The sequence below is a fragment of the Ascaphus truei genome, chromosome 8 (assembly GCF_040206685.1).
Source record: "Ascaphus truei isolate aAscTru1 chromosome 8, aAscTru1.hap1, whole genome shotgun sequence".
Classification (NCBI taxonomy): domain Eukaryota; kingdom Metazoa; phylum Chordata; class Amphibia; order Anura; family Ascaphidae; genus Ascaphus; species Ascaphus truei.
Window position 1 is genome coordinate 23,773,559 of NC_134490.1, and position 12,598 is coordinate 23,786,156.

General features: G+C 43.4%; 1 protein-coding gene across 2 annotated transcripts in view; it reads right to left on the minus strand.

Annotated features, from left to right (window-relative positions):
• Positions 1-2,427: 2,427 nt before the first annotated feature.
• Positions 2,428-12,598, minus strand: part of LOC142501234 (beta-microseminoprotein A1-like) — a 34,262-nt gene continuing 24,091 nt past the window's right edge. For both annotated transcript variants that reach the window (XM_075610825.1, XM_075610826.1), the window contains exons 2-4: positions 11,208-11,331; positions 6,055-6,160; positions 2,428-2,795 (exon numbers count right to left, since the gene is read on the minus strand). In XM_075610825.1, the coding sequence (XP_075466940.1) occupies positions 2,666-2,795; positions 6,055-6,160; positions 11,208-11,331 (360 nt within the window). In that variant the 3' untranslated portion in view covers positions 2,428-2,665. The remainder of the gene's footprint in view (positions 2,796-6,054; positions 6,161-11,207; positions 11,332-12,598) is intronic.

A 12,598-nucleotide genomic window follows, 5' to 3' on the forward strand; every position in this document is an offset into this window, starting at 1 on the left:
CGTCCACAACTCCGTGCGCTTGATGCCTACCTAAGGTGACAATGTCTGTCCACTACGGGCGTCCCTACAGTACCGCAACCTATGGTGACGCGGGGAATACTCCTATGGACCTGGGGGTAGTATCTGGCCTAGGCAGGCGGGTCACGGACCCCCGGCACTCGCACTACCTCTCTCAGCACTGTCCCACTCGCTTCTGCTAGCGTGGCCTCTCCCCCACGCTTCCTGTTCTCCTCCCCTCCAAACCCAGCCTGTCCATTGGCTCCTAGCGTCAGCTAACTCCTCTGGGGTTCGCGGGGGTTATAGTTCATTACAGAGCCCTTTCTCATTGGCTCGTTGTTCGCTCGCTTCCAGAGCGCATGCGCAACCTCTTCTCTGGACCAGTGACCTCGGCAACATTGCGCAACAACATGGCGGCGCCCTGTTCCAACTTGCCGTCGCGGAACCCGCCGTACAAATGCACACATATACGGTGTATTAACACATCCTTACACAAAGAACCCGCGTGATTAGTTGAATGTACTCTGCAACAAGCACCTACTGCCGACTCTCTGCACGGAGTGCAAAGAGAGGGGAGGAGAGAGTGCAAAGATTCGGGCATGATGGGGAAGAGAGTAAGGTGGGGAAGAGGGGATAAGAGACAGCAAGGCCTTACAGGGAGGGATGTAAACAAAGAGTAATGTTTAATAACCTTTCAGATCTCCTAGATGAGTGTATGTTAAACTGGGTACAGCTAATTGTATTATAATTGATGACAGCCATATAAATAAACAATATATGAACAGACTGTAAAACAAGGGGCAGAAAGAAGTGGACACGAGAGAAGACCAAAGGTCATGCGAGAAATAGAGAAGGGGACAAGGGAGATAGAGAAGAGTTAAAAACTAATAAAGGATGAAGAGAAACCTAAAAACAGGTATGCTATAAGGTGGACACATGAAAGCGAAAAGGCACATGAAATAGTCCAGGAAGTAGAGGGGGAAAACAAAAGTTGGTCTTGTCTCCCAACTAGTGCCGAAGAAATGACAGATGTGAGCAGTTTGGAGTTTCGTTGTAGAACAGCACCAGGAGGTGGTAAAAAAAAAAAAGTATGTTCTATCTATATACTGTAATAAAGTTGAAATGAATAATGTGCAATATACAAGAAAAAATACTGTTCTATAATAGGAACATAAAAAATGGGGATAGCACCTTTAACATTTTTGCCTAGAGCCCACAAAGCCATCATTGCCCGTGAATGTGACTTAAAGTGCACTAAGGTATAGCACTGTTTAGTCAAATATATCTGTAAATTGGAGTCGCTACACTTGACCATTCCTCCATTCTGACGTACACAGTCTTAGCAATCTCAAAACTTACCTTTTGTTGCATTCACCCATTGGTCCTAAATGATTAATGATTAATCATGTTGTTTACGTCCCTCACCCCTTTGGAGTGTCAACCCTATTACAGATCTTTGTAATCTGAAAAAATACATACTTTCCCTTTCAGACTATCTGTAATGTCTAAGTCAGGGGTCTCCACCCGGTAGCTCGTCAGCTGCCAGTAAGTAGCAGCGGAGGGGGCCCGGCCAGCCGGTGCTGGAAGTTGGACCCCTTGCCAGAGGTGAGATCCAACTTCTGCATCAGGCTGCCGGGTGGGACTCTCTCTCCTGCCTCTCCCCTGTTGCGCCTCTCTGCCCTGCCGGTCCATGCCGGAAGTTGGGCCTGCGGGATTGGCGCTGCACCGAATGCATCCCCCCAAAGTAACTGTATGTATTGTTGGGATATTGAAGGGTGGTTTGTGAAGGTATTGTGTGGGTGGGTATTGTTTTAGTCGCTCTGAATCATTTTCATTGATCAGAAGTAGCTCTCGTTACAGAAAAGGTTGCAGACCCCGGTCTAAGTAATCTACATCTGCTGATCCACCCTTTCCTAATCACATAAGATTTGTTTGGCATTATCTCTCCATATTAAATCTCTGCTGCTGGGGTTTTAGGTATTCAACATTGCTTTCATTTATAAACCTAGGGTAATAAAAACATAATAATTTTAAAAGCTCCCTTCCTGTTTTCCAACATACTGTACATATTACATAAACCCACTAAAATTAGGTCCACAGAGCTACAGCCCAGTGTATAACAGGTCTGACATTTCTTAAAACCATGCACAACAGCAGATATGTGCAACATTTCTTGCTCAAATTTGCTTTTTTCCCACAAGGTTCGCAAAAAAAAGGTAAGCTGTAAATGTCAGTGTGCAAGGTCACATGGCCCTTTAGACCTTGCCATTTTTGCTTTCTGGCAAAAAGTGTGAATTTTAAGCAAAATTGACCAAATGAAACATTTTTGGAAAATGTAAGGACAAGTGAAAATGTTCACAAAGCAAGTTTCAGGACATTTGCACAACAATGAATCCTTTGTAAGTCCCAATGAAAGAGACAAGAATAGAGTGACATTCAGATTACTTTATTAATTCAATCAGAAGACACATGATTTATTAATCATGGAGACATAACTTTTTTTCTGCTGTTAAATAATGTAGATTTGTTGAAAAACAAACGTGTATTTGTATATGTTAAATAGCAGTTACTATAGTGTAATGTCACCTTCCTGCAGTATCTCTGGAACTATTATAAATTTACATTAAGGGACTAGAAAACTGTAACCAGAGAATGCTTCAAGTCTTGTTTAGCCGATATATTCTGAAACCTCGCAGATTTCTAATGGATTGTCCTTTTTGACAACGCTGAAGCTGCAGGATTTCTCATCAAACTCTTTTTTGCATGACTCTTCATCATAGCCAACTGGTGTTGCCACGCTGAAAAGGGGTACAATGCACAATATAAATATCATTGCTATAAAGGCAAGCACATTCCACAGCAGATTACATAGAGTAATAGTTTCTTGGCCTATCCTTAAAGCTGCCCAACCACCTCAGGGTTTAGTAACGCACACACCTAGTAAAGTGGCACCAACTTTCCAAAGTTCAAATAAGTGAGATTTTGGGGTGAAAGGCAAACATTTTTTTTAATATAGAAAAGCACTGAAGTCAATAATTCAGACTCTATTGAAGCATGTGACCCATATTCAAAATGTAGGGTAACACGCAGTTAACAATTAATTAACCTCTATTCAAAGAATGGATGTGACAGCATCTTTTTGTACCCCACGTCTTCTAGTCATACTGAATATAAGCGGGGTAGCATACTAATAAGACTATGATAGCGCCAATGCCAATAATAGGTGTAATCAACTCCCAATAAGCAAGACTCACTGAAAATGCGTGAATCTTGAATCTGGATGGGATATATTGGTTATTCCAAAACTATGGTGTGGCCAGTGACCCCCAAGGATATGTTTGGGGAACCCCGGCATAGATATAGTGGTGACTGCTGCCATCCCTATTTATTTTGTATTTTACTGGGTGGTGCACTGTACAGTCCTGGTGTGGATAATGTTAAAATATGATTCAGCAGGATTCCTGCTTTGAATACAATAGAGCACTGATTCTCACACTATGGTCCCAGAACCACCAGTTATCTCCTGACCTCTGTGGTTGCCCTCAACACCCCTGACATTCATGTGTAACCCCCTTTCCCCTCTGCCTAAGGGAAACCGTGGACGATTATGCCTGCTGCTGTTACCTGTACGCTCACAGGAGACCTAAGCCTCCGCTTCTGGGAGCCTGGTGTGAGCGCTCTCTCTTTTAGTGCAGCGCCTCCACCTATGAGAGATCCCAGCGTTGGCGGGATGACTCCTCATAGGAACCAATACAATCAGTAATAACAATATCACACCAGATATATATACATATATATGTAACGCGTCATTACTGTACACAATATAACCATAAATCACACACAGTATAATACACCAATACAATAATATAACATCCTGAGTGGTTCCCCCAAAGTACTAAGGGTGCCTGAGGCACCTATAACCCCAGTGTCCGCACAAGCAATCCCACCTGTGTGAGGTAGCGCTACCCCCCTGTGATGTATAGGTGCACGTTGGTACCTTCCTGGTCACAAGCCAGACCACGGAATAAGGAGAGGAGGACGCTGGATCAGCTCCCACGCAGCGGTGTCTCCAACACAACTCCCCTCACACCTTATCCAGGATGCGGTTCGCGGTGCAAATCTCCAGCCGGAGCATTCCACCTCTGCTGCCACTACACAGCTCTATCCAGACTGCAAGTCTGACATCCGCCGGCGTGGTAGTGCGGGTTGCAACTCTATGAGGGAGGGTCCCTATCTAGTGCCTTCTCTGCAATACTATGCTCAAACAGGGATCGAGACATAACTGGGGCCTTAGGGCAAAGTTCTGGCCTAGTCCAGGGGCTTACTTGCTCCCTGGACATGTTTGTCCTCTTCGCTGGCTCCCTCAGGACTAACTGCGTGCTTCCTGCGCCGCGGAGGATATCCAGAGTCTCTAAAATGGCCGCTCGCAAATCATTGGCTGGGATGACCCATGTGACCTGTCCCCAACCCGAGGCTTCTTGGAGTTGTATTTCCTGCTTGTTGTATGCAGAGCCAATCCAAGATGACCACCGCAACTTTCATTCAGGCTGCCGGAGGAGCGGAGGTAAGGAAGGGGGACCTGGCTACACATGTTTCATAAGCCTATAATATATATTTTCTTTAACTGTGCATGCAATGTCTTGTATATAATGTATGCCCTGTTTATGTAAGTGTATTTGTAACCATGTATTATTTGTCTTAACTATGCCCAGGACATACTTGAAAACGAGAGGTAACTCTCAATGTATTACTTCCTGGTAAAACATTTTATAAATAAATAAAATGTAATGCACCTCTCTCCTGCAACCTATGGCATTTACCTTCACTATTAGCAGATTGGTGCTGAAGGTTGATTTGAGACTTCCTGCTTTTCAGACACTGGCCCATTCATTTAGATAAACATATCAGATGTATTTATTAAAAGGCGTAGCATAGTAGTTCCAATCCCAGTGTCTCTCTCCTTGTGACCTTGGGCAACTTCATCTCCTTGAGCCTCCGATACCAAAATCAGGTGCCTACTGTACACTGGGTACATTGTCTGCCATATCCCCAAGGGGGGGGGGGGAGTGACTTGGCCAATGTCACAAATAGAGATCACTGAGATTTAATTCTGCCACCCACTTCAAAGGCAGTGACATTACCACTGAGATACACTATCATTATTAATACAAATAGGAGCTAAGCAAGTCTAATGATCCTCTGCACAATTAACACTAAAGTGGCCCACACGTAGGAAAAGTTTGAAACCCCCTGCCATAGAGTGTTATATTTTAATTTTCACGCCTATAACATTAATTTTTTGTTTATAAACTGACAGTTCCACTTTGTTTTTAAAATAAACAGGGTTTTATTTATTTTTTAAATCTCTCCCTATTCCTATTTGCAAAGCCTAAATATTACTTAAAACTTTTAGCAATGGTGAATAAATAAAGATATTTTTTTTAAACCAGGTACCGTGCCATTACTTTTATATGCCACGTAGTGGAATAAACCAAAATAAAAAAGGTGCCTCTGTCAGTGGATCTATCAACCTTTTATTCTCTGGCTGCACCCCTATTCATAACGATCAGTTGCTGATGCATCCGCAAAATAATACAAATGACACACACACACACGCATGCACACACACATGCACACACACACACATAACAGAACAGATACACACTGGACAGATAGCACTTCTCGCCCTTTCTCTGCACATACCCCTCTTCTGTCCATGCTGTTTCCTCCTCGTGTGCTTGATCCCCGCCCCCCAGACACATACTGCTGATATCTCCTCCTGGGTAGTGCAGCCAATCAGGATGGAGGACACTGCCCAGCCCCGAGCAGCCCTTCTGCAGTATCCTGCCCTGCCAGATCAGGGATATCCTCGCACCCTTCTGATACTCTCAGGGTTCCCAAGGGTACCGTGGTTGCTTCCACCATCATTGTAAATAATGGGGGCTTTCTCAAACCTGTTCTACCCTCCTTGCACTTACTTGCGATTAGGGAACGTTTAAGGAAAGCCGTCTTCCCCACTTTGGCACAGCTCTGAGATCCCTTTATTTGCAAACTCACCTACTGTAACAGATAATGGTACCAGGTTCTCTACAAGAGCATTCATTGCAGTTTTTGGTCCACGTTTCACCATATTTGTGCTCTGTTCCATCATCTTCCTTGCACCCTAAAAAACATGACTTGTTTTAAGGTTTTCCAGATTATCCAAACAAGGCTAGTCCAGACTATACTGTGGGAGTGATGAAGACTAGTTTCTCAGATATTACTGCTTTAAACACTTACTATTAAAATTAAAGGGTGCCAAAATACCTGGCAAAAAAAAGAAAAATAATTAAAAAAAGATAAATAAATAAAAAATAATAAGAGGAACAAAATATTATTATAATTATTAATGCGCCCCTAGGACCTTTGCGCCTTTGGCGACCGCCTAGGTTCGCCTAATGACGGGCCGGCCCTTATGATACTAGGGGGTGCTTGTTGCTGTATGTGTCTCAGTTCACCTCTAAGGCACCCACTGTTCAGATCATGTTTAAAAAACAAATTAAATAAAACATTTTGGGTAGTGCAAGAGGATTCAATATTCAGTCGTAGACTTGGATGCGGTCTCAAATCATTATAAATTATTATTTACTTTAGCAGTGTGTTCCCAAGAAAAAATAGGCAGACATAGAGAACGCCAATAATCGAGCATCAGACTGTTAGCCTCCAGGCCCAGCACCTGAGCTGACTAACTAGTAATGCTTGTGAGTACTAGAAGCCTTTAATAGCTCACTGAGTCCCCAGCAGGTTATGCTCCAGGAAGAAGTTTCAAATACTTAAACATATGTACACACATCTACTGTACACCCATGCAAAAAAGGGTGTGTGTTCTATATTAGAAACGGTTGAATAGTAGATAATCGCTGGTAGATTTTAACAAGGAAATGTTAAGAGTGTAAGCACGTTCTAAGTGACTTGTTTGTGTTTTGTCACTGAAATTGTAATTATACTGTCCAACATTTTTCATTCAATCAAAAACATCAAAATATAATTTCAGTGACAAAACACAAAGAAGTTTTGCTTAGAACGTGCTTACTGTTTTAACATTTGCTTTTTAAAATCTACCAGTGATTATCTACTATTCAACCGGTTCTAATATAGAAATGCTGCCGTAATCGGACCTTACAAATTGCCTCTGTCAATTTTCAAAAATTGACACACTAATCTTTGTTATTGAAGACCAATTAAAAAGATTTTTGTGTCAAGTTGTGGAAGTTGTTGGGCTTGTATTACTCATCATTGGTTTTAGTTTTTGCTTAGGTAATGCAATAATTGGGGAATGACGTGGATACATGTAAATTGCTTGTTAATGTCTTACCTATGTAAGGATGTGGTAGGAACCTCATATGTGTGTTCAGTTGGTGTTTGATTCTGTTCAGTGAGAGGCATGTGGAGTGTCTGCAACAGTGTTGCAGTGTGCCAGAGCAGAGTGAGACAGGCAGTGGCTGATGCAATAGCTGAGCTGTGTGTCTGTGCAGATTAAGGCAGAGAGGCTCCGTGGAGAAACTACAACTCCCATGAGCTCCTGGGCAGTCACCTGATGTAAAGAACCAATGAGAGGCCAGGATTCTCAGGCAGGGAGAAAGAGATATAATTCGCGGGCTGAGGAACGGCAGTTGGAGCTGGGAGCAGGAAGGGTGTAGGGAGCAAGTGGCTCCTACACCAGGTAAGGCATCCCCAGATCCCAGGCAGGCCCCAATCCCCACCAGGGTAGGGGGTAAGTACTGAGGGACGGCCCCTAGGTTAGGGACCCTGCCCTTAATTGTGAGTGTGCAGTCTTGTCAGTGTCAAGGCTGGCAGTGCTGTGAGCGCTGACAAGTAGGCACAGTGTGTGTGTGCAGCACGGTTGAGGCAGGTACCCGGTTGAGTGCAGTGGGTTGCTGCAGGTACGGTGTGAGTGTAGTGGGTTGCTGCAGATACGGTGTGAGTGCAGTGGGTTGCTGCAGGTACCGGTTGAGTGCAGTGCGGTTGCTGCAGGCAGTGCGGTTGAGTCTAGTGCGGTTGCTGCAGGTACTGTGTGAGTGCAGTGTGTTTACTGCAGGTGTTAGGCTGAGTTAGTGAGAGGGGATCCAGGAGGTGAAGGGAGAGGTAGTGTGGGTGCAGGGGTCAGTGACCCACCTGCATAGGACAGGCTACCCCGTAGGCCCCTAGGAGTGTTCCCTCAAGTCACCAAAGGTTGCGGTGCTGCAGGGACGGCCAGAGTGGTAGCGAGCATCACCCTTACTGTGTAGACAGCTAGGGACAAAGGGACGAGCGTGCGGAGCAGGCTTGCTGGCGAGTCGTCTGGGACCAGATGGCTGGACATTGAGACCCAGGTGGCAGACCGCTAATTCATCTGACCCTTTGCGAAGAGGTACCGGTCACCGCCGTGACCGGAAGGTACTATAACAACAAGTGCACCAACACCGGTCAACAGGCGCTGATCCCGCCTTAGGCTAAACTCTTTAGGAACACTGAGCGAGTGGTTAAAGAACTGAGCCTATACAATATACTATACATGGACACGGTGTGTGGGGCACGCGGTGAGGGGACGGAGACGTTGCTCCTGATGAGTGGGCAGCCACTAAGGTTATACCGTTAGAGTATAAGTACATGTTATGTGTTATTGCTACGTTCCATTATTACAGTAAAAAACAGTTACAATCATAAGGTGTTGTATGTTTCTTGCCCAGGGGAATCTTACGTCACGGGGATCCTGGGTAAGTGGAGGCGCTGCGCTAAGTAAGTGTATGAGTGTTACCCCAGGCTCCCAGCTAGCGGAGGCTCAGATCTCCTGGAGCCGCAGGTGTCGTACAGTGACCAGTAGTTCCTTTGGGAGGGTTCAGAAAAAGGGCTACACCTATCTACTTTAACAAACATTTAAATATGTTTTCTATTACTCTACATACAATAATTTATTACAACCAAAGTCGCTATGATCCAATATATATTAATCGTCTCTTTTTCATTGCAGATTGCCTTTCTTTCGTTCTTTTTTTTTACATAATGCTATTATACCTGTACAAGAAATGGTGTGTGTTTGTGTGTCCCCTTGCTTCTGCGCACACGTGTCCCCCTTGCATAGGCGCACAAACAAAAAGTATGTGCACTTTTGTATTACAGAAAAAAAATAAAAACAGATACCAATTAAAAAAATAAAACAAATGTCTTAGCGTTAAGCACCTCATCCCTTGCTTATCTACTGCAAGACACGGAGACAGAAACTGCATGCAGTATGGGAGCATTTTAACACAAAACTTTGCTACTTTTTTCTTCTAATAACATTCAGCTATCTATTTGTTTAGATTTCACAATTAATATTTAATGGCCAACTCCTGTCCTCAAGGGCCGCCACCATGTCAGATTTTAAGGATATCCCTGCTTCAGCACAGGTTGCTCAATCAGTAGTTCAGTCAAATAAGGTCTTAGGCCTCGAGCATGGTCAGCGCTTAGGCGCTGACACGTGCTGAGGCGCGCTGCTGCTCGGCACTGAGCCCCTGCAGCCGCAATGAGAGCGGCTTTAGCAGGGGCTCGCGCACGCTTCCGCACGCCTGCGGAAGCGTGTGTCTTAACAAATGTTAAGTTTCAGAGCTCGCCGGAGCGCTTGGCCGGTCACGTGAGCGGTTCGCCCAATGAGGGCAAACCAGCTCCGGGACGTCACTGGCCCGCCCCCAGCCACGCCCACGGACGGCGCACGCTCTAAGGCCAGGGCGAAGTGTCTATGGATTAAGCCTTAGTTTTCGACTGAGCTACTGATTGAGCCACCTGTGCATAAGCTAGGATATCCTTGGCACCGGACCTGTTGGTAGCCCTTGAGGATTGGAATTGGCCACCCCTGTACTGGAACATAGCAATTATCAGGTCAGGGAAAGACGTGGGGTAGCACACAGTATAAAATGATTTGCAAGGTTTTGTTATTTGCTTGATGGCTTTTAACCCTTTACTGGTTGCCAGGTGCACCATCAAAACCTAGTTTCTACTTACTTATTTCTGATGCTAGCCCAGTAAATGAGAAAGAGAGAAACCGTGGCCAAGAGACACCGTAGAAGAAATTAAAGTATATAGTAAAAGAAAAGAAAAAGTCCTTCCTAATCTTTACAGTGCCGAGGGTTTGACGGCACCAGAGTGCAAGCGGGCGTCCGTCACTTCTGCGTCATCTGACTGTTCCTGGAGTGATCACATGACACGTCCAAGCCCTCGACAGCGGAAACTGAAATACTGCTGCGACACACTTTATTCGAGCAAATACCCAGTATGTACCTGGCAGATACCTGGAATGCGCCGCTCCTCACCTCTGACAAGCCCCGTTGCATTTGCCTTCCCAGCCTGGGTTCATGCCTGGCTGATGGGCGGCTGATCTGTTAAATGATAATGATTAGGATTTAATAGGCTGCAATGCTTCGCGTGTCTACCAGATGGCATAAATTCATGAATTGTAATGCAGTATATATATATATACTGTGCAGTATTGCAGCCAGCGGGAATAAAATGCTTCAATCCCTGCCTGGAAAATAACTCAATGCACTCGGGCAGAAAACAGTCACAAACCTCAATACACCCGGGTATACCCGAATTCGTGGGACTAGCCGAGCTCGAATAAAGTGTGTCGCCAGTGTAGTCAGCCCAATTAGAAAACGAGTGTCCATGACGTACTTGGTAAATTATTAGGCCACTGTAAAGCAGGGGTGGCAAACTCCAGTCATCAAGGGCCACCAACAGGCCAGGTATCAGGGATATCCCTGCTTCAGCACAGGTGGCTCAGTGATTTTGACTGAGCCACCTGTGCTGAAGCAGGGATATCCTTAAAACCTGCCCTCTTGGTGGCCCTTGAGGACTGGAGTTGAACACTCATGCTGTTACCGGGCATCAGAAACCTGACCAACTGAAGACATACATTCTCATATCGATCGGTTTAATTCGGCCCCAGATAGGATTGCTTCTTTAAAAGGGATTCTCCCTCATATATAGGAAAGAGAAACAAAATAAGGAGACAATTTCTCGCAAAACTCGTGTGTACTCCCTGCCTCGAAATATGCATGAAATGTAAAAAATCAAGTTTAACCATTTTCTTAAATAACTGTCGCACGCACACACACAAACTTATTTTTGCAGGTATCACAGCAATTGCAAACATATGTTTGCTGTGACCGTTCTAAGTAGTTTTTTTCTGACCTAAGAATAAAGTGCATTCTTACCCTCTTGAACCGCATCTAAATTATTAGGATCAACGCTAGGTAATTGTACAGAGCGTTGTGCATGGCCTTGTACTGTGAGTATAGCACACACTGCAGCACAGGCATAAATAACCTTCCGGAAAAGCTGAAAGAAAAAGATTTGCAGTTACACACCCGTACATATAATAAACTTTCAATATATTAGTAGCGCTGTGATTAGTTTATAACATTTTTTTATTAAGTCGCATTCATTTATTCATTTTTTAAAACCTAGCATTAAATTTGTAAAGACAAAATCATACTGGTTCTATAAATTGACACATGATGCCATTTTCTTTGCACTGGGAACAATTGGATAAATGAGCCCTATTGTTATAATGTTCTAAAAACTGAAATATATTGTACTACTGTAGTTATGGAAAGAGACATCCCCTTGTTTCAATCAATAATTCAAAGTAAGCAGGAGGAAAAAACTCATTAGTGGGCTATCCATTAAACCTCAATTGTGTAGATTGGTTACAACTCCCATTGACTGGAATTAATAATCCCCATTGAATTGAATCCAGTAGTTATACAATTATACATTAACATGCTCTAATGGGGTTACTTTTGTAGAGAAACTCAAGGGAACCTTTTTTTGAGAGATTCCAAAAAAACTCCTTACTCATAACTTATTACGCCGCATTTCTTTATTTAAAGCTTAATTCGTTATTGTTATTTCGATACAAATGTTTTTTGTTTAAGGGTCTAATAAAAACGACGGGAATGCCCTGAAAAATAAACATGAAAAGTTAAATTCCCACTGGTCAGATTTTTAGTTTAATTAGGAGACAGGCCTGAGTGTCAGGCTAGTCTCATGTTCCAGAATAAACCATTACTGTTAACCCCTTTCGCATTGCAAAGTCATGCATTGCAGACCTCTCTGGAAGCAGATATTGTATTGTAAAGAATTTTTTTACATGATTGAGAGCATATATTGTTTTTCAGTGTCCCAAATGGTGTCCACACAAATGCATAGTATAGTTACACACTTTAAAAATAATAATTAAATAAATATATAGCTCCGTGGCAGATACTTTACACCTCATACTGTACATAAACCTTGGCCCCTTGCAGATGCACGTACCAGAACACCTTCCTACTGCCTGTACATTCTTCCTACTTATCAATTAGATTGTAAGCTCTTCGGGGCAGGGACTCCTTTTCCTAAATGTCACTTTTATGTCTGAAGTGCTCCTCCCCATTGTGTGTTATTGCATTATTTGTTATTTATTATTTATTCATTATTTGTTATTTATATGATTATGTCACTGTGAAGTGCTATGTACATTAATGGAACTATATAAATAAGGATATTTATATATGTGTATGTATGATATATATATATATATATATATATATATATATATATA